The sequence below is a fragment of the Lepidochelys kempii genome, chromosome 1 (assembly GCF_965140285.1).
Source record: "Lepidochelys kempii isolate rLepKem1 chromosome 1, rLepKem1.hap1, whole genome shotgun sequence".
Taxonomy (NCBI): Eukaryota; Metazoa; Chordata; order Testudines; family Cheloniidae; genus Lepidochelys; species Lepidochelys kempii.
In genome coordinates, this window is record NC_136380.1 from 205,518,784 (window position 1) to 205,546,556 (window position 27,773).

At 46.1% G+C, this 27,773-nt stretch overlaps 2 protein-coding genes across 4 annotated transcripts in view; one reads left to right on the forward strand and one right to left on the reverse strand.

Annotated features, from left to right (window-relative positions):
* The first annotated feature begins 1,331 nt into the window (after positions 1–1,331).
* The window catches only part of MAB21L3 (mab-21 like 3), a 30,282-nt gene continuing 3,840 nt past the window's right edge, over positions 1,332–27,773 (forward strand). Inside the window, exons 1-6 of one of the 2 annotated variants that reach the window (XM_073309207.2) lie at positions 1,332–3,643; positions 13,999–14,175; positions 17,397–17,537; positions 21,085–21,156; positions 24,092–24,383; positions 27,304–27,485. In XM_073309207.2, the coding sequence (XP_073165308.2) occupies positions 14,128–14,175; positions 17,397–17,537; positions 21,085–21,156; positions 24,092–24,383; positions 27,304–27,485 (735 nt within the window). In that variant the 5' untranslated portion in view covers positions 1,332–3,643; positions 13,999–14,127. Of the gene's footprint in view, positions 3,644–13,634; positions 14,176–17,396; positions 17,538–21,084; positions 21,157–24,091; positions 24,384–27,303; positions 27,486–27,773 lie in introns of those variants that run through there. The other variant, XM_073309214.2, reaches the window with a different exon arrangement.
* On the reverse strand, positions 1,441–10,809 carry LOC140896986 (uncharacterized). Of its 2 annotated transcripts, XM_073309228.2 has the most exons (3): positions 10,435–10,809; positions 5,956–6,017; positions 1,441–5,800 (listed from the first exon to the last, which is right to left on the reverse strand). In XM_073309228.2, the coding sequence occupies exons 2-3, from the start codon at positions 6,002–6,004 to the stop codon at positions 4,830–4,832; spliced, it is 1,020 nt and encodes a 339-aa protein (XP_073165329.1). In that variant the 5' UTR covers positions 6,005–6,017; positions 10,435–10,809; the 3' UTR covers positions 1,441–4,829. The 2 variants fall into 2 exon arrangements, with proteins under 2 accessions (XP_073165329.1, XP_073165338.1); XM_073309237.2 differs by lacking the exon at positions 5,956–6,017.

Sequence of the window (27,773 nt, forward strand, 5' to 3'; positions counted from 1 at the left end):
GGTGCACTGTGGGAAAACTCTACTGCCCACCCTGTTTCCAAACTGTGGCGGGGCTATTGATAGGCCTCAGGTGCCCGTAAAGAACACACAAGTACATAATCCGCTCCCTTGGTGACTATCTCAGTCAAATGACGGCAGTTTGAGAAGGCTTTATACTGACCTACCATCTAATCTGATAATTGGGCTCCCCAGGCTGAGTCCCATGGCAGGACAATGACCATGTGCACCTGCTCTGAGGATAATTAGCACATCAGTCTCTAGGGCTGTCAAATGATAATGAAACTTTGCAATTCTTAATTTTTAAACTGGGCTGTTCAATGAAGGTGTTTTTGGTTGGTTGGTTTTTATTTGTTTTTGTCTGTTTTGAAGTTTGACCATAAAATGAAGGTATCAGAGAAAAGACACCCACCCAGCCTGGCTGGTGTCAGCTGCAGAGGGTGAAATGTATCACTCAGGCCTGGGGTGTAGTGTGCTCCAGCACCCTCGGGATCCCTTAGCCCTGCCCTTGCTGCAGCTCAGGAAGCAGGGATTTGGGATCCCTGGGAGGTTGTGAAGAAGTTTTGGGGCTGGCTGTCACTCACTGCCCTCACAATGCAGGATGCCCCCACAGCCCCAGGGAGGGCAGGGTGGGCCTGAGAGCAAGGGGCAGCAAGCAGAGAGGGACCAATGCAGCTGCCCTGCAGGGAAGGGAAGCAGCAGAGCTCCCAGCTCAGCATGGCTGGGGAAGGGGATGCTGCTCCTGCCTGTCAGCTTTTGCTCCCTGCTCCAGACAAGCTCCGCCCACAGGGTTACCATACATCCAGGTTTTCCTGGACATGAGCTCTTTTTTTGGTCCTCCAATTTCTGTCCGGGCAGATTTTTGAAATATGAACAAATGTCCGTCACTTTTCCTTGCTCGTCTTTTTTCCAACATCAGTTTTGGTAGAACTGCAATTCCTGGCAAGCCTTAATAGCAGTGTGCGTGTTCACTGGTTTGTTACCCTTACTTCTGCACTGCTGCTGCTGGGGGTGTTGCCTTCAGAGCAGCTGGAGCATGGCAATTGCTGGCCGGCCGCCAGCTCTGAAGGCAACACCCTAGCCGGGAGCAGCGCAGAAGGAAGGGTGGCATGGTACTGACTGTTGAATCGCTGAATGGGATCCTGCTTGTACAGTACAACTTCAGGCACACATCTTCCATGGCTACTTGATGAGCAGTCAACCACTGCTGAGCAAGATATGCTCTTCAAAGAAATGTGCATGGGCCCAAGAAGTGCAGTAGGAAAGGGCTGACTATATGTAAAAAGGTACATTTAAATTTGATTTACATTTATTTTTGAGGCCATTATACTTGTTTATAAATGTTAGATAGTCAAAGTGGAAAGAAACTGTACAGTAGAAACTGTGTCCCTCCCCGCGCCCCCCCCCCAGTCCCATCCCCCACAGCTACCTCTCCTCCTGGCAAGAAGAAAAGGAGGACTTGTGGTACCTTAGAGACTAACCAATTTATTTGAGCATAAGCTTTTGTGAGCTACAGCTCACTTCATCGGATGCATTCAGTGGAAAATACAGTGGGGAGATTTATATACATAGAGAACATGAAACAATGGGTGTTACCATACACACTGTAACGAGAGTGATAAGGTGAGCTATTACCAGTAGGAGAGCGGCGGGGTGGGGGGTAAACCTTCTGTAGTGATAATCAAGGTTGGCCATTTCCAGCAGTTGACAAGAACGTCTGAGGAAAAGTGGGGGGTGGGGGTGGGCAGTGTCCTCTGTGTGGTGTTGTATCAACCAGGCAAGATACTAACAAGCTTCAACAGGACTTTATTTTCAAAGTGGAAACCTCTTTACCAAGCTGCTGCTGCACCCTCTGTAGCTTTCTCCCAGCCTCTCAACTCCTCCCGCCTCCTTCCTGTTTCCTGTCCTTTCAGACTCCCAACAGCCAGTGCTCCCAATTCTAATAATTACAAGCAACATCTAAACACCACATTCCCTCCTCTCTTAAGAAACTCTCCCACTTAAAATAAACATTATTGTTCTAACCACAGGAACAAATATGAAACAAGACACTATACTGTTGGCAGAAATATTGCATTGAAAACACGTAGATACTACATAACATAGTCTCTAGTCCAGACAGGTGGTCGTCTGGGTCTGACAGGCCGTCTCTCAAGCCCTGGTTCCAGTGCAATGTCTTGTTGTGTTGGTACTACGGTGAAGTCATCCAGTGCAGACTGGGTGTTGGCATAATCTCCTCTTGGTGCATAGGCAGGTGCAAGATAAGAAGCATTCCATACCCGCCCCTTTATCTCTCTGATTTTAAGAGGAGCTGTGAATATATGGTCCCCTTTGCATAAAATTCCAGGTTTTCGTATTCTAACGAAGGAACCACACTCAAACTTTGGTTTCTTAGCACCCCACTGCTTCTCTGTGAAAGCCTTAGACTTTGCTTGGTTCTGTTCAACGGTTTTTCTCACATCATCCTCGGTTGGGGCCTCAGGTCGTGCCTTTAACAATCCCAGCAATGTTCAGTTTAGTATTCATCTGTTTCCCATGCAGTAACTCTGTGGGTGATCTTTGCGTTGTGGCATGTTGTGTAGCCCAGTATGCTTGCAAGAAATCAGTAGAGAAGGGTATCCACAATTGCCCTTCCAGTTTAGCCGTTTGCAAACTCTTTCAAACTTCTGTTAAACTGTTTGATTTCCTCATTGGCTTGAGGGTAATATAGGGATGACCTTCTGTGTAAAATCTTCCTCTGTGCTAGAAAAGTTTCAAACTCCAGGGAAAATAATTGACTACAATTATCTGAAACCAGTTCTTTGGGGTTACCTTCCCTGCTAAAAACTGAAGAGAGGAACTTAATTACTGTAGCAGAAGAGATTTGCGATGTAAACATTACCTCAGGCCATTTACTGAAATAGTCTATTAAAGTGGTGGCATAACGGCAGTCAATTGGAGCAGTATCAAAGGGTCCAACAATGTCAATCACCACTTTTTCCCATGCAGATTCAGGAAGAGGAACAGGCTGTAATGGAGGGGTACATGTCACTGCTGTCTTCACATGCATTTGGCAAGTGACACAGGATTTTATGAGTGCTTCAGTTTGAGAGTCCATCCCTGGCCACCAATACAGATCCCATAGTCATTTGGTTCTGACAATTCCTCGATGAGTATCGTGTGCCAGGTGTATGAGTTTTGACTGTAATTCTTCTGGCACAAGGAGCCGGTGTGTACCTCATAGCAAAAGGCCATCAAACAAAGTTCATCCCAAACCCTAAAATAAGGCAGCAAAACTGGGTCAAGGTTTTTAGGGTGACTGGACCATCTCTTTGTCAGAAATTCCCGTAGTTTTTTGTCGAATTGGACACGCTGAACAAGCAGCTTGAAATTGTTCTCTTGTAACTGCAGTGAGAGCACTTGTAATAAGCGCAACCACTACATCCTCATCCTCCGGTGGACCATCTGGTGAAGGCGAAGGCAGGCGAGAAAGGCAATCAGCGACCACATTTTGGTTTCCAGGCTTATATTCCAGCTCATAATTGAAAGAGGGTAGTCTTGCAGACCATCGAGCAATATGGTATCCTGCTCTTCCCAGTCCTTTTGTGGTGAGCAACGTCGTCAAAGGGCTGTGATCTGTGCACAACTTGAACGTGCGGCCCCACAGGTAAGTTCTCCATTTTTCAGTAGCCCAGACACAAGCAAGTGCTGCTTTTTCGACTGTCGAATATTTTCTCTCAGCATTACTTAATGTCCTTGAAGCAAATGCAGCAGTCCTCTCTGTGTTGTCCTCGTGCAGTTGTGTGAGAACTGCCCCAAGTCCATAATCAGAAGCATCAGTAGTTACAATTGTGGGCAATGCAGGACTGAATAGTGCAAGTTCTGGACTATGGACAATCAAGTCTTTCACTGTTTTGAAACTAGCTTGTGCATCCGTTGTCCACACTAAGATTGAACTTCCCTGTAGTAATTCTTGTAACGATTGAATGACAGAAGCATAATTGGGAATGAATTTTGCATACCAGGAGGTAAGACCCAAGAAGGAATGTAAGGTTTGCAAATCTGTTGGAGGAGGAGCATTTGAAATTGCCAGGATATGATCTGGATAGGCTTTAGGCCAGCCTGTGAAATTGTATGCCCCAGAAAGAGTTCAGTTTGTCTAAATTTGCATTTGGATCTATTTAAACTGGAGGCCTGCTGAGCTGATGCAGTTTAGTACAGACTGCAGGCTATTGTCATGCTCCTCAGAAGTATTTCCAAACACGATAATATCATCCAGATAGCACTGAACTCCACGTTGATTCTTCAGTATCAATGACATGATTTTTTTGAAAGGCACTTGGGGCAGATGCGAGACGGTATGGAACACGTTTTAAAATGAAATAGTCCCTCGTGTAATAAATGCTGTGAGGTCTCTGCTATCTTCATGCAACATAACCTGGTGGTATGCGCTCTGCAAATCAAGAGTAGAAAACATCTTTGCTCCATGGAGTTCTGCAAATACTTCTATGTGAGGAAGAGGATGGCTGTCAATCACAATAGCTTTATTTGGCTCCCTTAAGTCCACACAAAGGTGAATGCCTCCACCCTTCTGCATCACGACTATAGGTGAAACCCATTCTGAGGAGTCGATCTCTTCAATAATGTCCTTTTGAACAAGTTTTCTAAGTTCCTCTGAAACAGACTGAATATGGTAAGCGCCATAACTTCTGTCGTACAGGTACCACATTATTCCACATTTTAACTTTATGCAGAAACCCATAAGCACAGCCGAGTTTCTCCTCAATCTGGTGTTGGGTCCCAGCTGAAACTGGTGTGTGTACCACAAGAGTGCTTTGCTGAGGAAGATCAAGTCATCCATTAACTACCCTGAGATTTAAAGCAGCCAATAAATCTCTGCCAAGGATAGGCGTGACCTTCTGGACAATGTAGAACTCTGCAGTTACACAGCAATCACCAAAAGTAACTATTACTGGCAGGCAGCCACGTACTGGAATATGGTTTTTCAAGTAGCACACCAAGTGAAGTTTGGGTTCAGTAAGAGGTACGTCTTTAAAGTAATGCAAATAGATGGAATCAGGTAGTATAGATACGGCTGAGGCAGTGTCCAACATTAGCTGAATAGAGTGTGGTTTGCCTGAGGGTGTGGCAGAAACGTTTACCGTGCACTTTATCTGTTCTGGAATACGTGCAGTAGTGATTTTGCCCACGCTCAGCACAGTAACATCTGGTATTGTAACTGCATGCACCTGTTGATTGAACTGGCTACTGCGATATACTTTAGCAAAATGTCCAGTCTTTTTGCAATGATTGCACTGAGTTATTTTTGCTGGACATCCTGTGTAGCTTGCAAGGTGGTGTGGGGATCCACTGCGAAAACATGCTTTTACTGTATTTTGATTTGCTGATTCGTTAGTTTTCCTCTTGCAATTGTGTGTCTGCAGTGGTAGTGAACTTTCCTGCAAAGGAGTCACAGCCTGGACTGTGCCTCCTGTATCCATGCTCATTATTTTGGCTTCAGCTGTAGCTGACTCAATCTGAGTAGCAATGGTTATTGCTTCTTCTACTGTAAGTTGTGGTTCTAGATGTAAGCGTTCTCTTACATGAAGCATGGTGGTTTTCTCAATGAGCTGGTCTCTAATCATCTTATCTGCCATATTCCAAAAGTCACAAATTACAATCAGACTCGTCAAGGAAGCAATATACTGCATTATAGTTTCCCCTGGTTTCTGCTCATGCTGGCGAAATCTGTAGCGATTAGCTACTACAACTTTTGGTACAAAAAAGTTCTTTAATGCAGTGAGTGCAGTCTCATATTTATCATCTGCAAGGGGAAAAGTGTAAGAAATATGTTGCCCTTCTGTTCCAATGCAGTGGATTAGCAGAGCACGCTTTCTTCAGAAATCTCTGTAGCACTGATTGCAAACAGATAAGTCTCAAACATATGGATCCAGGTAGTAAAAGCAATTGGAGGCTCACCTGGGCTTTGCAGAAAGGGTGCAGGTGGGTTCAGAGGCAGAAGATCCATCCTTGTCGCCAAACTGTTGTAGCAATCAGGCAAGTTACTAACAAGCTTCAACAGGACTTTATTTTCAAAGTGGAAATCTCTTTACCAAGCTGCTGCTGCACCCTCTGTAGCTTTCTCCAGCCTCTCAACTCCTCCCCCTCCTTCCTGTTTCCTGTCCTTTCAGACTCCCAACAGCCTGTGCTCCCAGTTCTAATGATTACAAGCAACATCTAAACACCCCGTGTGGGAACTTGAAATATGGGAACCCTTCCCAGCAGTGGGGAGGAGCTGGAGCAAGAGCTGCCACAGGCACCATGCTCAGCCAGGCAGCAATGGCACTTCCAGCCCCTGCTTGCGGCCTGTAGTGCTGCTCCTCTGCTTCTGGGAACTCTGGGATACGTTTGGAGGACTTCTGGGACCTGAGTCAAGCTGGGTCTTCGTCCACACAGGAAAGCAACAGGGCTCAGACCCTAGGTCCCAGATTAACACAGGCTCAGACCCTCCAGCTCTGCACGGTCCTAGGGCCCTGGGCCTGAGCCCTAAGTTAGCACAATGGGAGTGTGGACGCAAGTGGGGGTTAGGCTTGACCCTGGGCTTACATAGCTGTAGCCATATCCTATGAGGCTTTTATAAAAAGAAAGCTGAGGTTCTCATATAATCACTTGATTTCAACACCTGGCTCTCTAAGACAAACACCGAATATCATGAGCACTGGCAACACTTTGTAACCTGCAAGCAAAAGCCAAGTTGCTGTAGGAAGACGTCTTGACGACTGGTGAGGAGGCTGCTTTCCCTCTGCATGGGGCCTGGCCCGTTGGGGAAGTAATACTGAGCACTACCCAAATGCGCTTCTAGTGTGAAAAGTAACTTTATAAAATCTGCCTTGTGGGCCTGCCGGCTCAGCGCTACGGCTGGGCTTTTACACATGTTGAGCCTGGCCATGTGATCTGGGCTGATCCTGTGCTGCCGGTCTTCCCATCCCCCAAATGCTCAAGAGTGATGAGCTATTCCCCTCAAAGCATAACATTTTGAAAGTCTATATAGTATTCTGGCCTGTCTTTCCCCCTGCCCACCATCAACAGAAGATATTACCTCACCCACCTGGTCTCTCGAACCCCCCAGGGGTAGCAGTTACGCTGTTGCCAGCTCCCCCGCCTGTACAGCATGAGGTGATTCTGGCCCTGCTACAGAAGCGCTCGGGGCTGCTGATGGAGCAGAGCTGCCACCTTCTCCCCAGGCCCCAACAGTCTAATTAGCTAACTGTGTGTTGCCCCCCACAGCCCAGCTATTAATTTCACACCCCCAGCCCCACATCTGCCTGCTCCTCCAGTCCCTCATATTGACTCTTTCTGAAGCTCCAAGGGCTCTTCACCCCTCTCCTAGGCCCCAAGGGGGTGCGGGCAGCTGGAGTGGAGTTCTCGTCCTTCCCAAGCCTGGTGGTGGGAGGAAGCAGAGCATTGACCTGCTGTGGGCAGTCCAGGTTCGGTTCCCGGTTCTGTCACAGCCTTCCCGTGTGTGATGAGCCTGAGTGGGTCACTTAATCTCTTTGTGCTTCAGTTCCCCGTCTGTGACATGGGGATGATGGCTCGGCCTAGCTCAGAGGGATGTGGGGAGGATGAATACATCACACGCAGTGCTCAAATACTAGGGTGATGGGAGCTAGGTAAGTACTGTAGCTAGGGTAAGCACTTTTGAAGTGCGAAAAACCTGGCAGCCGCCCGGCCCTAAGGCAAGCCCACTACAACCCCAACCACACAGCAACTCCACAAACCTCCCCCCTTTCAACACACATGGTGCGTTCAGAGGTGGATTAAGCTTTTAGGGGGCCCTGGGCCAAAGCAAGTGGGGGGCCCTCCCCACCCCTTCTTCCTGTAGTCTTTCCTCCCCTCCCCCCTGTCACATACACCCCCCATGCTCCTGCCAGGGAGTGGCACTGGGGGGCTTGCTCTGCTCGCCCGGTGCTCCTGCCCATTGTTCACAGGAAGGGGCAGCGGAGACACCCTGAGCTCCTGGGATCTTTCGGCTCCTTCTCCCGTCCTGAGAGCATGGTGCCACTGTTCCTTCCCTGCCCTGCCCTCCTCTCAGCCAAGTGTTGGCAGTTTTGGTTGGATGTATTCCTGGAGGTTTCATCACACGACCATAATCTTTTAATTCCTGGAGACTCCAGGGGAATCCTGGAAGGTTGGCAGCCCTATCTCATCCCCTGAGGGGAGGGGGGAAGAGCTCTGTCAGCCTCCTGCAGCAGCTCTGAGTGGCTGCTCTCCCCCAGGAGACAGGGCCGTGGGGCAGGCAGCCAATCAGAGGAGGGTTCCCCCTTCTGCCTCCGCCCAGCAAGGTTGACACTTGCATGAGGGGCTCCAGCTTCTCCCCTCAGCGGGCAACCAGCTCCAGCGGGGCCAAGCCCCACCCCCAGGGGTGGGGTGGCCACTCTATGCCCTGCAGCCAACAAAGGGTGCTGGTGGGGGTGGGGGGAACGCTGGTGAAGGCGCCCTCCAATGACGACATCATGCAGTGCCCGATTTGAACGAGGCCCCGAGTGGCCTGTGGGCTCCCTGGTAAGGGGGAGGGTGGGGGGAGAAGGGAGGCCATGGACAGGAAATAGATGGGGATGGGGGGAGCATATGTCAATGTGGCAGCTGTGTGTGACTTCGATGCTGTCACAATGAATTAGCAGCACTCACAGAAAACCTTCCTCCTCTCGCCTCTAAACGCTCCCAGGGCACTGTTATTTAAACATCGCTTTTGACCAAATCTGGGCTTTTTTTAAAGAAAGAAAAAGTAAAATGCAGAGAACTTTTTGCCCAAAGTAAACCGATCAAGTGCAGGTCTTGTCCCAGAGCAGCCTGCGTAAAACACGGCTTGAGAAGCAGTTGGTCATTGCTAGAGACAGCTACTCTGCACAGTATTTCTAAGGATCCCTAACTCCACCTGCTAGCCCCACACAAGGGTCTCTTCATTCTCCTTGTTGCTTGATGTTGTGAAGGTCAAAAGCATAACAGGGTGCAGAAAAGAATGAGCTACCTTCTTGGGGGATGGGTCCATAAATGGCTATTAGCCAGGATGGGCAGGGATACAACCCCGTGCTCTGGGTGTCTCTAAACCTCTGACTGCCAGAAGTTGGGTGTGGAGGACAAGGGATGGATCACTCGATAATTGCCCTGTCAGGAGGCAAGATACGGGGCTAGATGGACCATTGCTCTGACCCGATATGGCCTTTCTTATGTGGGACTTGATGCAATCACAAAATGGCAGGAGAGTACCCATGATCAAGACTGCTTGGGTGGCACGCTGGTGAGCTGCGCTACCAGGAAATGTTAATATGGAAGGTTTCATGGGCTAGCAAACTAGCTCACTAAGGCTGAAACGCTGGGGCAGTTGGCATTTTTCTATGGTCTATTTCCAGCTGGATGTCTTGGCCTAACCTACTTAGACTGTGGTGACCCTGATATTGCAAAGCCATCAGTGTCCCCATTGCTGATCACTTAGCTGTGCTAGGGCTTATTTTCATTCCAGAATGTACCTATGTTTAGTGTCTGACTGGATGTGTTACTCCAGTGGGAGGAACTTGTTTGCTTACTCCCAGCCATCCTGAACTAAACTGTTTCAAAACAAAGCTCCAGCTCTCTGTCTGTCTTGCTTTCTTAAGGGATATTGGTATGAAGTTGAGAAAGGGAAAATTTAGGCTGAACACCTGGCAAAACATCATGACAGTGAGATCTTTTCTACTGTGGAATCCCAAAGAGAGGGGTTGAAGCTTCGTTGCTTGGGGTATTTAAAAATTGGCACAGCCCCAGAGAATATTGTAGGGCACAATCTTGCAGTGTCCAAGGGGAAGTGGATTAGATGTGATATAAAAGGTCTTTTCCATCTGAAACATCTCATATGCTTAAGTCTTGCTCCAGTTTGAGGCTGTCAAGGTTCCTTCCCCACTCTGAACTCTAGGGTACAGATGTGGGGACCTGCATGAAAACCTCCTAAGCTTACTTTTACCAGCTTAGGTTAAAACTTCCCCAAGGTACAAATTAATTTTACCCTTTACCCTTGGAATTTCCACTGCCACTACCAAACTTTAACTGGATTTACTGGGAAAAGTAGTTTGGACACGTCTTTCCCCCCAAAATCCTCCCAACCCTTGCACCCCACTTCCTGGGGAAGGTTTGGTAAAAATCCTCACCAATTTGCATAGGTGACCACAGACCCAAACCCTTTGATCTTAGAACAATGAAAAAGCATTCAGTTTTCTTACAAGAAGACTTTTAATAGAAGTAAAGGAATCACCTCTGTAAAATCAGGATGGTAGATAGATTCAAAACATAGAGAGTCCCTCTAGGCAAAACCTTAAGTTACAAAAAAAGACACACAGACAAGAATAGTCATTCTATTCAGCACAGTTCTTTTCTCAGCCATTTAAAGAAATCATAATCTAACACATACCTAGCTAGATTACTTACTAAAAATTCTAAGACTCCATTCCTGTTCTGTCCCCGGCAAAAGCAGCATACAGACAGGCACAGACCCTTTGTTTTTCTCCCTCCTTCCAGCTTTTGAAAGTATCTTGTCTCCTCATTGGTCATTTTGGTCAGGTGCCAGCGAGGTTACCTTTAGCTTCTTAACCCTTTACAGGTGAGAGGATTTTTCCTCTGGCCAGGAGGGATTTTAAAGGGGTTTACCCTTCCCTTTATATTTATGACAGAGGCCTAGTACTTTGGGAACTCCCTTAGTGAAACTTGGTTTTCCCCATTACTTAAATAAAGTTTTGTTATCATCCTCACTCAGCATTGGTCCATGCCTGCTCAGAATCCATGTGGCCCTGACTGATACTGCTTTCTAACAAGATCTGAGTGGAAGGCCCAGGACGCCGCCCCATTGCAAGAGTGTGATCCATACAGATAATTCACTCAAAGAGCTACAGTTAGTACTGAGCAGACTCTATTTTAGAAACAAAGTCTAAGTATTTCCCAGGAAGGGTACTCATGAGGAATCTGCTGCATGGTGCTGCCTCACTCCCTGGTTAGGGGTTTGAGAGAGCCATTTGTTCAAATAGCCAAACAAATGAATCGATTTCCCTGTTCCCTTGCCACTTCTCTCTGATGCCCATGTCTCCTGGGACAGACTTGCTCATAAACTCGGGGGAAGTACTTTTGTGGGAGTTTGTTTTTATCATTCTGGCAGCACATCCCTGTTATGTACCCCGCTGCTTTGATCAGTCCAGGTGCCTTTGTGGTTTGGTTCTCTTTCCCTCCTTCTTAAGTGTTTGCTCCCTCTCCAGTTTTATTTTCAGCTACAAATGGGATGAGGGTTGAAGCAGCCATAGGGAGGCCAGATTGGAGCTCAGGTGCGCTTTTTTAGTTTAGCTGGTCAAAAAAGCCTCTGGAAATCCTGCATTTGGCTTGGAGATCAAGGTTCACGGCTTGAAGATTGATGGAGGCTTCACCGCACCGCTGTAACAAACTGCTGTACAGCCCACCCAGAAGTGCTCATTGCGGGTCCCTAGATTATATTCTCTTCCATTTCTCTGTTCTCTTCCCACTCTCTCTACAGAGCTCTCTCTCTCCCCTGCTTTCTTTCCCTTCTCTACCCCACTCTCTCTATTTTTCTCTACCCTCCCACAACCCTCTTTTATTCTCTCCCCCTTTAGAGTGCTCTCCGTCCCTCCCTCGCGTATTTTGTAACAACAAGTTGGTGTATTTGCCTCTGACTTGTTGATCCTGACACAAGGCCAGGGACAAGTAAGCACCTGCTGCCCATGCTGCTTTGCTGCTTCTGGCCAAACCCGACACTTTCACTTTCCAGCAGGAGCTGCTGACACTCCTTGTGCTTACCTGACTTTTACTGCCTGTGTCAGAGGCTTTCCCTTTGTTGTACACAGTATTTCCTGGCTGTCCTTCAGCAACACTGTGATTCCAAAATAGGCATGTCAAAATCCACTGGAATCCCCCATGGGCCGGTACACCACAGTCTGCCATTAGCTGCTGGGGTCAGCTCTTGCACCGCCCCCTGGCTTTTTTGTTTTCCAGTGGAATTAACTAAAGTTAAGCAAATAAAGCAGCAAAACCTACTGGTTAGAGCAGCGGTCTGGGAGTCAGGAATTCCTGCGTTCTCATCCTAGCTTTGACACTTCCTCAGGCAAGTCGCTTCTCCTTTCTTAGTCTTCGTTCCCTATCTGTAAAAGGAGGGTAATAATCCTAATGATGATTTATTATTTGCACTGCAGTAGCACCTAGAGGCTGCCAAAGAAAGGTCAGGCCCCCACTGTGCTAGGTGCTGTGCATGCATGTGACAAAAAGAGGGTCCTTGGCCCAAACTGCTTATACTCGCCTTCCTCATGGGGTGAGAATTAAATTCCTCTTTGTGAAGTGCTTTCGAACCATCAAGTGCTGTGTGTTATTGTTTAATGTGAAATGACTGGGACCAGATCCCTTGATGCCTGTTTGTCCAATAGCTGCTATAGCACCAGACAGCTGGTGGGCATGGGAAAACGGGAATCTGAAATCCACCACACACATACAAGCCTTGTGGGTGTATGAGGTGAAGAAAAATGACTACGGTGTCCTCATACCTTCCTGGATTTGAAATCTCTAACTAGGAACAGAGAGGGTGGAGAGGGGCAATAAGGACACACTTTTTTAAATTGAGTCTGAATATTTAAAATGTTCCTTACCCTCCCTCATTCCCTGTGCTCTGCCAGTGTGTCCTGTCCCGCCTCTCCTTACATCTTCTTCCATTCTATCCCTGGTTCCTGCAGTGCCCTCCTTAGCCCACTGTTCCACATTCCCTTCTCTCTGCACCTTAAATCTGACTTCTCCTGCAAAGCTCACAACGTTGCTAATCCTTTGGGCCATCACCTTAAAGAAGGGCCCCAAAAGGAGTAGGAGAATGAGTGGCGGGAAGGTTGGGAGACTAATGCTTTAAGTAAACGGACAATAGAAAATACTCTGGGAGATCCAGAAGCAGGTTTGATTTTTAGACTATCAGCTCCTCGAGGCAGGAACCATATTTTCTGTTGGGTCTTGTACAGCACCAAGCACATTACCATCATTTGGCTAATAATGAACAATAATAAGTGTATTGTGGTAGTGTCAGGACAGGAGCCCCATTGCGTTTGGCACTGTACAAGTAATAACACACAAAAGAGGGCTGGGAGAACACAGAGTGGAGAAGGCCCAGACCTTCAAAGGTGTTTAAGCTCCTAACTTCCGCTGAAATCAGTGGAAGTTTAGGAGCCTAAATACCTTTGTGGATCTGGGCCAAAATAACTATTTTGCTAAACAGTGAGCCCATTCTTCCTAACCAGGGACAGTTTGCAGCACGTCTCTACAGGGCTCTGCCACTCTCCCCCAGGATGACATACCCTTTTTTTAAAAGCCACCAACTCTTATCAGATCAATAAGGCCCAATCAATGGTTTTCCCTTCTAACGATGTGTTGGGTTTGTTATCTGGGCAGCTGGCAGCTAATAAGAGGAAGCTTTATATCTGTTTATTGTAAAGAAGGCGAAGCAAACTGCAGGCTGGGGACAGGCGGTGCGACGTTTACTGTCAATACAGCAGGAAAGAGAGAGGAAATATAAGGAGCAGAGGCCGTGGACTGCAACCCAAATGAGTGATTTGAACGTAAACCTAGCAGTACAGCTACAGAAGGAAAGTGGGTGGATTGACCTCGACAAGGGAGTGTTTCTCTGTGTTTTGAAAGGGTTTATACACGATCTAGTTATAAGAGTTAGAAAACAGGGAAGTGTTTGTGGCAATCAGCAAATAATGCTGGGCAAGAGAGCTCTGAATCCCCAACAAAGTCTGAAAGGTGCTTCGAATTCAGACCAAAGGCAAAGCAGTGTCTGGGATATTTTTTATATATGTTAAGAATCACCATTTGAAAATAATAATAATAATTAATAAAACCAGAGCTTGAAAAAGATAATTGGACATGTTTTTTCCTAGTAAGTTGAAACAAACTGTAACACAAAATGGAAAAAACAAGCAAACCTCCCAGCTTGTCTCCCCTCTTCTCCATCCACAGAGGAATTAGGTGTCTTGGGTTTGCAAGGCAAGGAAGGCTGCAGACCAAAAGCTGGAAGTGGTTCTCAAACACCCAGAACCAAGCAAGAGAATAACATTAAATTTTGGAGCACAAGGAAGAACTCCTACCATGAAACCATTCACTGAAGAAGATGTGGAATTTTACATCCAGAATAAGGTAAGTCTTTGTGTGTATGTCTCTTCTCTGTCTCCACAAGTAGGGATGGTCTTGAAAAGTTCAGAAATCAAGGGTTGGATGCTTGTCTGAGTCTTGAGTCTTGGGACAAAATGGGTCTTAAGTATCATGATAAGATTTCTAGTGACATTTCCAATGCTTCCCTTTCAGAACCTTAGCAAAGGATTTGGTTTGGTGGCCTCTTAGCTTTTCCCTACATGGTCATCCTGTCCCTCTTCAGAACCAGTTTGTGTTTTGGGCTCTGTCCTCCAAACTTGGAATTTCAAATGTGGTTACAGCTGGAGTTGTTTGTGTTTAGAACTAGGAGAGATTCTAGGGTTCATCTTTATCGAGCCAAAGACCCAGATTTGGTAGAAGCAGGACCAAAAATATAGCAGCAAGTTTGTCTCTAGGAAAGATAATGCATGTGTTTAATAATTAGGAAGAGGTGGATAATACTAGAATACTAATCCTTTTCCTAAACTTTGGATGCTTATCTAAACAAGCCATCTAACCTTTTTAAGAGAGCTAGGCAGGAACCAGGTTTCAATTTCATGGGAACTGCTCCGATTTTGAATTTTTTCTTTTCTATTCTGAAATGGACCAAAACCAAAAAAAAAATTGAAATTGTCTGCACAAAGAGAAATCATGTCAGGTCGACTAAAATGTTTTGTTACAATTTCAACTTATGTTTTATATTTATTAAATACCAAAATTGAACAAAAAGTAATATTAAACAGAAAATCAAGGCTTCTGTTTCAAAAAGGTGGAAATGTTTTGCCCTTATCAGAACTTTGTTCATTTTTTCTAAACTCAAGATCACTGACATCAACACGTTTTTGCAAAATGTTTCACTTTTGACAAATTGGTATTTTCCAATGGAAAAATGTTCCATCCGAAAATTTCCAGCCAACTCTGCCCATTAGTACTTCTCGCTGTAAAGATTTCTGTTGCAGGGTGACACAGGAACCGGAGGGCATGGTTGTGCATAGAGAGATTTGTGGTAGTGTGCTGCCTCATTTGCAGTGGTACCGAGCACCAGAAGTAGCGTTTAAATGGGGCCCGGAGCCACCAGAATTTTAGGTTCCACCAGAAGCTTCCCATCCCTCAGAGAGCGACTCTCTTCCAGCATCCGCCTAAGTGAGAAAGACAAGGTTCCAGTTATTAATCATTATTATTTTGTATTAAAGCATGTCACTTTACAGCCTGTTTGTTAAAACTTATAATCATATAATGAACCAGCACAGATACCATGTAATAATTTATGCATGTTAACTTGAACGGTTTTTTACAACTGTGTCTATTAAGTGTATGGATTTTTCTATCCACTCCTCGGTCATTGATCTTCCTCCCAAGGGAGGCAGGGCAGCAGCCAGCCACCAGCCTGCCTGTAAGCTACTGCCTGCTTTTTTTTCTGAATCAGTGTTGTTAACCCACTCCTGTAGCAATGAAAAAATCCAAATATGTACTGGATGGAGATGGAGTGACGAATTAGACCTGACCTACATTTGGCTCCAGATCCCAAACCAAACCCATTTTTGATATTCAAAATATTAATACTTTGGTGTTCAGTTTTTAACATTTGCTTTGACACGTCCAAAGCTGGGATCTGGAAAGGGAAACACCAGTATATGGCAAAAGAGGCTGTTCAGCACAGTGTTTATAACTGTGATGGGAAGTGGCAAACATCAGAGATCTCATGGGAAAGCCACTTCTCCCAAGCCCTCCATCCTGTTTCTGCAGACCTAAGATATTCTGGGGCCTGAGGTTCATCTATTACTAGATGTAGTGGTAACCACCATGGCAATGGTGAGTTTTCAGAGACACAGTACTCTAATGAAGAGTGAATCAGTGGCAACTAAGGTGCAGAGGTCAGAGGAAGTGACTGGGAGTAGACCTGGCTTTTATTCTTGTTTCTGCCAGTGACTTACTGTGTGGCCTAAGGGCAAATCACTTCCCCTCACTGAGCCTCAGTGCTGTTATTTCAAAATGTTGCGATTTCAGATCTGCAAATAGTTTGGTTGGGATTTTGGTTGCAGGTTCTGGTGGGTTTCATTTTCTCCCAATTAGTTTTGCTAACGCTGGCTGTTGAGTTTCTGCTGGGTTTCTTCCTCACTGCCTCTATCCTCATCATATAAGATCAGGCACTGGGATGAACGGAGGTGCATTGAACAGTCCTCACTCATCATCCTGCATAGCGATCCCTGGATGGAGGAGTAATTAGGCATATGTTAATTAACTTACTTAGTAGTAGCAATGAACTAGCCTCAGAATGGTTTGGTGTGGATAAGCCTGCATCCCATATTGACAAATGTGTGAGGAGCATGTGTGGAACATGCCAGTGTCCTTCACTAGGCATGGTCTTGTATATTCCTTCGATTAAACCCTAAATAATTGACTCATGCCTGTATCTTGTATCATCCCTGTATGAGCCTTGCACTTGTGCTGGTGTGGGACAGTTCATGCTGGTTCTTATTTATCTGGTTTGCCCATCCTGCACCTCAGTTCATCCTCCACCTCCTCCGTTCCACTAAAACTCGTGATAATCAATATTTTGCTGGTACTGCTTGACTGGAGGGAGGGTACAGCAAGGCATGAACTTCTCGTGAGAGCTTGTGGTTACCGCTGAGATCAGCACAGAGGAGGAACTTCAGCACCCTTTAGGAATGGAATTGCTCCTATGCTTCACACATATAGGGCCACTGAACCAAATTCAGACCAGTCAGTTGAGTTGCGTCAGCCTATGCCAGGAATGAATTTGAGTCAGTGTTTTCTGTCACAATGGGCTTGACCCAGCAGAGAATACCTGAGCCACACAAGCTCCTAGGAGGCTACAGTTCCTGGATCAGTGACTGGCTAGCCTACACAAAGGAAAAGCTGCATAGTCTTGGGCCAAAACCAAAATCGGCCAAAGAATGAGAGTGTACCCAGGTGTCGGAGATTCCAAAATAATGAATTCTCTACCTACCCTTCCATGCTGCAGTACACTCCTGAATGGCCTCATCTGCTTTAGAGCCTCCAGCCAGAGCTCCATTATTACCAGATGGAGTAAGCTGGCAATTATCAAGAGGAGAACTCTAAACCTTTATTGCCCAGAGTTCTGTACACACACGCATGTGTTCACACACGTTTCAAGATGCCTCAGGTTTAGGTGATCTCTTGGCTGGAGACAGAAATTGTTTGCAGTCCACTATGATGTAAAGTGACTTGCTTGATGTCTACAGGTGGAACGGCGACACCACCTGGTGTCTAAGACAGTGGACGAGGTGCAGAAGATCATCCAACAGCTGACCGCAGAAATCAGCTACAGGGACGCGCGATTTCAGGCCATCTCCAACTCTGGTGTTCACAACGAGAATTTTAGGGTAAGGGCGAAGGGTTTAGTGTACTGTCTGGTGAGCTGCATGCAATGAGTTGGTGGTTCACCCCTGTTCATAGTGGGCAGGTGTCCATATCACAAACACACACCCATAGTTGGCACATTTCAGAGTAACAGCCGTGTTAGTCTGTATTCGCAAAAAGAAAAGGAGTACTTGTGGCACCTTAGAGACTAACCAATTTATTTGAGCATAAGCTTTCATGAGCTACAGCTCACTTCATCGGATGCATACTGTGGAAAACACAGAAGATGTTCTTATACATACAAACCATGAAAAAATGGGTGTTTACCACTACAAAAGGTTTTCTCTCCCCCCACCCCACTCTCCTGCTGGTAATAGCTTATCTAAAGTGATCACTCTCCTTACAATGTGTATGATAATCAAGTTGGGCCATTTCCGGCACAAATCCAGGTTTTCTCCCCACCCCGCTCCACTCCCCCACAAACCCACTCTCCTGTTGGTGATAGCTTAGTTGGTGATAGCTATCACCAACAGGAGAATGGGTTTGTGGGGTGGGTGGGGAGAAAACCTGGATTTGTGCTGGAAATGGCCCAACTTGATTATCATACACATTGTAAGGAGAGTGATCACTTTAGATAAGCTATTACCAGCAGGAGAGTGGGGTGGGGGGAGAGAAAACCTTTTGTAGTGGTAAACACCCATTTTTCATGGTTTGTGTGTATAAGAACATCTTCTGTATTTTCCACAGTATGCATCTGATGAAGTGAGCTATAGCTCACGAAAGCTTATGCTCAAATAAATTGGTTAGTCTCTAAGGTGCCACAAGTACTCCTTTTCTAGCTGGCACATTGTCATCTTTACTGGCAGTCTCGGCAGAGAAGCCAAGGTCTGAAGGGACCGTGGTGACTGAATTCCCTTGTTACTGCTACAGGAGGATCTGGCAAGGCAAGATTAGAGAGTTGGTTAGTTTGCCTTGCTACTGCTGCCGTGTGTAACATGGATAACTAAGGGACTTCTGTCACCAGGGGAGGTTTCAGAGATTTTACTCATAAGCTGGAATTTCTCCATTTTCATCATGAGGGTGTAAGTTTGCTGGAGGGAAAAGTGAAACTTCCCCCTGGATTAGACTGTCAGATACCCACCAGAATAAGAATGTTCACTCTCAACTCTGCCAGTGTGAAGATTGGTTATTTCATGTGGCTCTTTAAGTCCAAAATAAATTAGTTTAATAATGAAAGAATAATAAATTTAAACAGACCCTTTCACCTGAAGGGCATTGTGTTGTTATAGTTATGCATTATAGACCCCATTACTGAAATGCAGTCACTTCTAGGGTGGAACAAAGCAACTGAATAAAACCACAGAGCAATCTTTGCAAGAGTTTGGGGCAGAAAGTTGAAAAAAATAAGTATATGTGATTGAAGCTTCAGTGGGTATTTGGGGAGGCAGAACATTATTACCCGAGTTGGCATTTGGCTATGCTCTGGGGCACGCAGTCTTAGTCATTCTTAGGCCATTTTTGAAATATGGCATCTCCAGCAGCACAGTACTACTGTATTGATCCACAAAGAGTGCCACACTCCAAACCACAAACACCACTTGGTGCATCATTCAACTGGTCCCCATACTGACCTAGATGAATTCCGCTTAACATGCAAGATTGAGCAAGATCCCAGTCCAAGACGGAATGGCTGCTGAGGCCTGCAAAAAAAGCAAGATAATCTTTTTTGAGGGAATAATCAGGAATAATCTCTGCCCAAGTGAGACTCTGAAAACTTAACTATCTGTAAAGTGGCTAGTGTATTATCCATATTTAACTAAATCCAGTGCTAAAAATATGTATGTTATATTCAAGTTGGGGGACGGAAGGACTGTATCTGTTTGTTAACTATATTGTGTAGGAATGGAGTTGTAAAAGATGTATTTATAGGTAATGACAGTTAGCGCAGGGCACTAGCTACTCCTGCTTCCAAAACAAAGCCCATAAAGTTATTGCTGTGACTGCCTCTGGGAGAGTAATGTGGTGGAAAAGACATCAGAGCACATGCCAGTCTGTGTTTGATGCTGGGAGTGGACAATGGGATGGATCACTCAGTGATTGCCTGTTTTGTTCATTCTCTTTGAAGCACCTTCTACTGTTGGAAGACAGGATTTTGGACTAGATCAGATGGCCCATTGGTCTGACCTAGTATGGCCGTTCTTATGGTCCTTGCAGTAGAACTTTTGAGGTGTTGCTTTTAGGAACAGGAATCATTTTAATATTGTGGGATCCCAATTGTTGGGAAGATCCAGACATCCATGTTGTATTTTAGGCATTCCTAACTGTGTTCTTCCAGAAATAGAGCTGGGCAAGAAATTGTTTCCTTGTCTTGGGAAGATTTTTTCTGATTTCTCATCCTGAATCAGGACAAAAAGTCAACGTTTTGAAAATGTTCACAAACTAAATACCTGGGAGGGGGAAATCAATTTAGGTCAACTGAAACATTTTGTTTTGATAAAATATAAGATTTCTTTTGATTTTGACCTTTTTTATTTTAAAAACTATTTTTAGTATACATTAACTTAAACTCGGAAACGAAAAGTCCATGTTGAACCAAAAAAATGGAACTTTTTTCATTTCAACAATTTCAAAACTTTTTCAATTTGTCAAGAGGAGGAATTTGTCGAAACTGACCCTTTCCCTTTCACAAAAAGTTTTAGTTTTGACAAATTGGCATTTTTTGACAGAAAATCATTTTGTTGAAGAATTTCTGATCAGCTCTACCCAGAAACTGCCAAAGCCAATCTACCTGCTCCTGGTAGCCAGATGCTCCAGTGTGGACATGGTTTATTCTTCAGAAAAGGGCTTTATTTTCATCTCCCTGCCCAGTATTTGCACTGTTTATTTCCTATGCCTGCCAGTGGGAGTTCTTCAGAGATAGCAGCTATAACAGGCCCAAGAATGTGAATTTATATACAGGTCAGAATTTCAGAAAACAACAATTACAGGTAAGTAATACCTCTTACACCCAATGAAAAGGGAACATACCCCATGGTTGTCATCAGGAAATAGTACTCTAGTGGCAATATCTGTCCAGTTGGTAGATTACACAGGGAGAGATTTAATCAGGTCTCAAGCCTTTCACATATAGGTCACTGATTCAAATATTATTGCCTGTACAAAAGGAGTTTAGGGGGTCTCAATTCAGTTCCTGGCGGAGAGATTCCAGATTGCAAAACCACCATCACACAGTTGACACCATGTTGGTGGCCTCAACACAGATCCTACAGATTAAACAAGCTGTAGAGATGGGACTCCCCTCCTGCAGTAGGGGTGGTCAATCCGGGGTAGGTGGGACAGCTTGAGGGGTGTTGGTGAGGCAGAGCTGGGCAGCTTAGCACCCCCTCCAGAGCTGTAGCACTTCCCACCAGCACTGATAAGGCCTATAGTGTATTTTCTCTGTGGACAATAGCTGTGCAACCTTTTCTTTATTATTAGGCTCAGCGGAAACTCCAAAATGCTGCAAGAACTAACTGTATGGCACGTGCTTTCTCTCCATGTACTTCTTATTTTCCTCTCTGCTTCTCTCAGGATCAGCTAGCTTTACTGGCCAAGTGGTCCGCTCTGCTTCGGGGGAAACGCCCATTTCACCCATCTGTCCAGGTACAAATACCTCACACAGACTCCTCCAAACAGTTGCCCCCATGCCTGCTTCATCCTCAACCATTCCTCTTCTCCAAACACTAGATCCCTCACCCGCATAGCTAATCTCCCCTCTGACCTTCCCAGCCTCCTTGCAAGGGAGCTCTGAGCACAGGACTCTTGTTTCTAACTTACTGCTTCCTTCTTGCTATACTGAGGTACCCATCTAAGGAATGCTTTGTATTTTGCCAGGAGCCCAAGGGCTGGGCTGCACCTAATTTGCATAACTGTACCAACTGTTTTTAATACAGGAGAATGGGCAGCAGACTACAGGTGCCAGCATAGATTGTTCTAGTTTGCTCCCAGTGGCTTTGCTCAGATAAAAGTGGTACATGGCATGCTGGGGCTTGTAGTAAATTCAGCAGGCACAGAATGTCCATATGAAAGACAAAGGTGGGTGTGAGTCCTTTTTAGCCAATGGCCTGCAATGTGAATGCACCTCTTCCGTTATTGCTAACTCTCGTGATTCTGTCTGGAGTCTTTTGATATTTGGTGTTTTCTGCTAAAGCCCCATCTGCAGGAGTCTTGTGATTCCATGAGAATCTCAGGTTTCATTTGAAAAACAAAAAAGTACATTTCTAGTGCTCACGGTTGCAGAGAAAAGTTTGAAAGCACGACTTGAGTGCAGCCCCCGGGGCTCAGAAACCAGAAGGTGAATATAAAGAACCCCCCAGAATATTACTATTTTGTTTAAATCTCATGATCTCTTATGGCTCGACTCATGATTTTTGAAAGTTGGGGAATGGCAACGTGGTTGTTCAATACACTGGGGCTTGCTCACCGCATCTCCAGCCTTCTGAAAAGTGAGATTCATGTATGACGTTACCCAGCACAGATTCAATGATATTTCATTCACTGAGGCCCTGCTGTTGTTTTAAGCCCAATGTTTGAGGCAGGAGTGATCATGTGGCACAAAGCAGCCCTGCCCCGAGGCCACACAGAGATTCTCTCGCAAGCCAGGACAGCTTGAAGAAGTGAGATTTTAAAATATCTCCTTGAAACACACTGCAGGAGAATCAGTCATCATGAGTGAGAGAGGCCTTACAACACTTTAAGAGTAATTCGAAGTGACAAGTGAATCTCAGTCTGAGCAAGGCTTAAGCAATGGCTGAGTTCGCATTAGGGCCTGGGATCTGGCTCGGATCACTGGACTAGTGTTTCTTAGCCTGTGGATCACCAGTAATTCACTAGGAGGGGAGCATTTGTGGTTCCCAGGTTACATCCGAACAATTACATTACGATCAGGGTGAGCAGGTAAAAGCAGACATCTTAGAACAGGAAAAGGCTGGGGGAAAAATGGATTCTGTCCTGCATGATTTTTTCTGTGCAGATGTGATTTTAAGGAGATTCACTGTAAAATAAGCCCGTCATCCCATGAAAACTGCTGTATTCTGTTCTTAATGAGTGTAGCATGTAGATCCTAGATTGGCTTTGCTTATTTCTCAACATCCAGAGACAAAAAAAAAATTTCTTGTGGGGTCCATTTTGTTCTGAAATTTCCTGTGGTGACTGTCCTCTTTCCTCCTCCTGCCCTTATATAAACGGTGAACTGGATTTGACTAAGCAAAGGTTTCCGCTGTTGCATTTGCCATTTCTATGCTTCCTGCTGGTAGTCTCGGTTTAAAAAAAATCCTACCGTGTTCAGTAGCAATACCCTAAGTGAGTGGAGCTACCAAAAGTGTTACTACAGTGCTTTGGACCATTACTGGAGAATGGCATAGTGTTTTGTTTACCTTGGAGTAACCACCTTCCAGCAATTGCTGTCAGTTTAGATTCTGTTTCTCTCATAGGTTTTCCTCTAATAATGTCAGGGTGAGTTATGATTAGTGATAAGCAAAGCTGAAAAGCTTCAGAGTTCAGAGTGGTAAACATCTGGATGTTTTAGCCACGTTGTTTGGACCGAGAGAGCTGAGATGGTTTAAAATCTCCAAAAACAGTGTTAGGAAACATTTGTTCAAATTCTGAGTAGCTAATAGGTTTGACTATGTTCATTCCCCTGCTAATTCACTATTCACAAAGAGTTTTTTATTGGAGAATGGCTGTTCTTCATATGAAGACCGTATTGATATGCAAACAAGACTAGTGGCTATTTGTTATTTATCACCTTGTTTATTACATTCATGTTTTAAAAGTTTGTCACCCAATCAAAGAGCAGAAACAATTCCATGTGACATAGGTGACCAGACTACTGGATTTTCTTCCTGGCTCTGCCACTGACTCACTCTGTGGCCTTGGGAAAGTCACTTCACTTTTCTCTGTTTCAGCTTCCCCATCTGTAAGATGGGGACAATATTTCCCCACCACAAAGCAGGCTGTAAAAGGCTTATTTTACTAATGTCTTTAAGGGACTTTTGGATTCTTGGGTGAAAGGGGCTAGAGAAGTGAGCATTGACATTATTACTACTACGAGCAATCTCTTGGCCCATCTCTAGAAAGAATACTCAGGCAATAATTTACACATCTTGCCTTCCATCCTAGCATCTCTCTCTGTAACTGCATCTTTTGCAATTGCAGAGCTAACCATGGAAGATTATGGATCTAACGAAGGGTAAGGAGGGGAAGGTGGAGGGAGAGGTAACAAATCAGCCAATGGTGTTCCAATTTGACGTTGGTAGCATTGCCTGTGATGGTCACTTCAGCTTCCTTCTAATGACAGTTTTCTTGTTTTGTGAACCTAAATAGCACATGGCTGCCACATTCTAGCCTTATTCTAAGACCGCGTCCTAGCCAGATAGGCCTGGAGTAGGACCTATCTGCACGGAGCTGCTTCCATTCCAGCGTGACTTTCCCTTTTGCTTAGAAGCCCCAGTGATTCTACCTGTTGTGACCATGTTTCCCGCATCCAGGTTGTAAATCTGCCCTCATTTCCTCTCTCAATCTCTCTGAACTCTTCTAGGTCTTAGCGCCCAGCCACTTTCTCATCACAGTCCCACTGCGCGGCCTGACAGGGTACCGGGAGCGCCAGGTACGGCACTGGCGGTATTACACCGTGCATGGAGCAAAGCTCCTTTCCCCAGTACGGGATCCAGAGGAGCTGCAGCAGTGGCTGGAGGTGGAGCAGTTCTCAAAGAGTCTGCAGCAGTGGCATGAGACAGAGGTGAACATCGAAGGTGATCTCGTTCCAGCCAAGGTCCTTGCCATCTTCAGGGAGCTGATGGAGAAGTCAATTACCTCCTGTCACCTCTCCAGTGAGTTGAGCGGGAAAGATGTGAAGGGAGTCTGCCTCTCAAGTGCAGTCCTCTGACGGGACTGTGATCACTACCCCTAGCGGGTGTTAGGCCACTTGCCTCACTCCTTGTGAGCAGAGATTGGCTCACACACGCCAGAGTTGAGGAGACACTGGCCCTTGATGAAGATGAGGTCCATTTGCACAAGTAAGACCTCCCGACCCAGGTTCAGATTACAAGCTCTCAGTGCTCAGGGATGTTTGGATTCTGTTATGAATTCGGACCCCATCCTCCCTCAGCACCACCCCAAAAAAATCAACATTTTCTTTTGCCTAAATTTTCAGAAAATAACCTCTTTCTGCTGGGCCAGAAATTACGTGGGTCCGATAGGCCTTCTAGGCTTCTCCAGCCCAAGCTGCAGAGCTTCCATGGGGTGTCCTTGTGCCCTCTGCAGAGGGCAAGAACTGGTACCTCTTGCCTACAAATGTCTTTAAATGAAGGCAGCTGAGGTTGAAACCTGTGTCCATGACCAGCTGGTGTTTAAGTCCATTCCTTTGTGGGCCTAGACCAACCAGAAAGACACTCTCTGGTGTGGATGAAGGTTAGGACAGTGAACGGAAAGAGGACTGGGAATGGTACTGGGAGCCAGGGGCACCCTCAGGTATTTTTTGACATGGTACGCCCCAAGACTCCCTGCTGCCCACTCCCAGCCAGCTCTCAAGGCTGTCACTCAGTGTATCCTGTGGGCAGAGCAGAGGGGACATGGGCTGCTGTGGGGTGAGGCTGGGTAGGAGCCTGGTGCAGGAGCCAGCCCCATGGCAGTGGTGAGCAGGAGCAGTGCTGGCTGCCGCGCTGCCCCTTCAGGTTTGACCCCACGACTGCTCAATTATGGCAGGGGCAAGAGAGCGGCAGGGCCGAAACTGAGTGAGTATCATTGCAACCTGGTGCATGGGGGTTGCCGTGCCGCTCGGGTTTGGATGCAGGGGTTGTGGTGCCAAACCTGAATAGTGCTACAACCCCCGTACACCATGTTGCAATGCCACTCAGTCTGTTTTGGCACTGCTGCCCTCCCATCATGATGCAGGGCCGGCGGGGTCAAACCTGAGTGGGCAGTGGGGCAGCCAGCACTGTTCCTGCCCTGGGAAGGGCCCAACGCTGACTACTTGCCACCCCTGCCAGTGGCCTGCACCGTGTGTAACGTATGTTCGGCTGCAGGCACGACTGCTTGGAGGTGAGTATTCCCCTAGAGAAGCCCCAGGTTTTCATAGCTTGGCGGCTTGTAGAGTTGAGTGGCTGGGTGGCAGATCTTCTCCTTGTGCAAAACCCTTTATCTTTATTCAGACTTTAGACCAATATTGGCTATGCCCAGGCTGCTCCCACCCCATCCTGCTTCGAAGTAATGTCACCCAGGGTCACTTTCAGCAACATTGCTGCTACCTCTCATAGGCAGCTCCAAAATATGTGTTTACATCCCAGCCTTCCATACAAAAGAAATTGAAGAATTGATTGCAGATTTGATGTGCTTTGTGCTGTGTTTTAAACACTCCTTTAGAGCTGTGGCTGCAGACACCTCTAACTGCTAGCTTATGGGAGGCCACCTTAATAATAATAATAATAATACTTACCAATTGTCATCTTTGAAGCACTTTATTGGCTTCAACTTATTAAACCCACACCCTCTGATGTGAGTAAGTATGATTATCTCCATTCTTTTGCTGGGGAAACTGAGGCACATCGATTGTATCTTGTCCAAGGCCGACCTCAGACCATGATGCCTCTCTTCTAAGGACAACTTTTCCTTTCAGTGGGATGACACTGCATCCTGGCATTGCAAACACACAGATTCCACTTTCCCTACCCAAATGTAACTCTGGATTTTGGTCTTGCAAGATCCTGGAGAGACCTGTTAACATCAAACTCAGTGTTCAACCAATTCATTTAGCAACTCACTCCTATAGCAAATATTTATTACTATTGAGGGAGATGGAGTGGTAAGAAAAAAAAAATCCCACCACCAAGCAGATGCTATGGCTTGGCAGAAAGTCAAATGTTTTGGTTTCTTGCCTCAGATATTTTACTTATGTGGAAGGCAAGGGGTCAGGGTGAAAACCTAGCATTCTATAAAGCAACAGCTCCAAAACTGTTTGGTTCATCAAAGATGTCTGGGCATATGGTGCTGACTCCTCTGGAACACAACAGATGGGAGAAGAAAGGGAATGAAGTAGGACAGTGTGATTAACTGGTTTCAAATAGGACAAACTCTGTCAAAGACAGCTTAAGTTACCTGAACACTTCCCTGACTTCACTGTTGCCTCTTTGCCACGCAGTAGCAGATTTGGAGGCTTTGCAGTGCCTCAGTTTGCCATCGTCACTTCAGACTGGTCAGACTGTCCACAGGAGTTGGCTTCCCTATGAGTTCCCAGCCAGACCAGAGTATGCCTAACTCTCCCAATAGCCTTAATAACCACTAGGGGCAGAGATACGCCTCACAACAGAGTTTCATGGATCTAGACTTCCCCTAAAGAGGAGGGGATCTTTGAAGCCGAGGGCTCAGTCGAGACTCTTCTCCACTCAGACTCACTGAGCTCCCTTGCTGCCTCTTGTGCCAGTGGGTTGCTGAAGACATTTAGGTTGCAGCAATTCTGCTCCTCTTTATCTTGTGCTGGTCTTGTGATGTGCTTGGCCCCACACAGACAAAGGGTCGAGGCTGAGGGGGAAACAAGATGTTGAGTTGCTGCCCCCTCCTCCTCTTGTCCTGGTGCCCTGGGGGGATCCAGGTGGTGAGTTGTTTTCTTTGGTCCCACTGTTAGAAAGTGAGAGTGGAAGCAGGTCCATGAGGGGCAGGGTTTGCAAGGGATACATAGCCCCAAACGGCCTCTTGCTTGGCCTATGCATAAGGTCAGCCCTGTCTTTATCATCTCCTCTCGTCTTTCCTTCCCAGGTAAAGTCAGCATTCTGGAGAGTTTCAGCTCAGTGGTCCGAGTTGCTGTGGAGACACCAGACTCCCAGGTAGAGGTGGAGCTGGTCCCTACTGTGGAAATCCCAACCTGCTGGCCTGAGAGAGCCCGGTGGCCCCGCTGCTTCAAGCGCTGGCCTTCCCAGGAGAAAGTACAGTGCATCAAGGTACAAAGCAGGTTGGCACAGGAGGGGGACTTAAAGGGCTAGTAACGCTGTGAAAGGTCTTACCATATTGTCGAAAACCTCTCCCAACTGAGAGCTAGGAAACCTGCTGGAACTCTCAGACGATATCGGTGTCAAATGCTTCTGAGAAGCACAAAAGTTGAGGCACACTGTTGTCAGGGTGGCTTGACCCAAATCAGAACAGCAGCATTTTCTACCCACTTGTCACTCATTTGGCACAGATGTAAATAATAACACAAAGTGCAAGATGGGAGAACCAGGCCCTTTATG

Excerpts from the sequence above, each read along its gene's own strand:
- LOC140896986 (XM_073309237.2), bottom strand. The coding sequence starts at position 10,483 with ATGCTGCTTTTGCCGGGGACAGAACAGGAATGGAGTCTTAGAATTTTT. Across the intron at positions 5,801-10,434 it reads ATGGAGTCTTAGAATTTTTA|ATGATAAATATGAGACTGCA; the intron begins GTAAGTAATCTA and ends TTCCCCTTGCAG.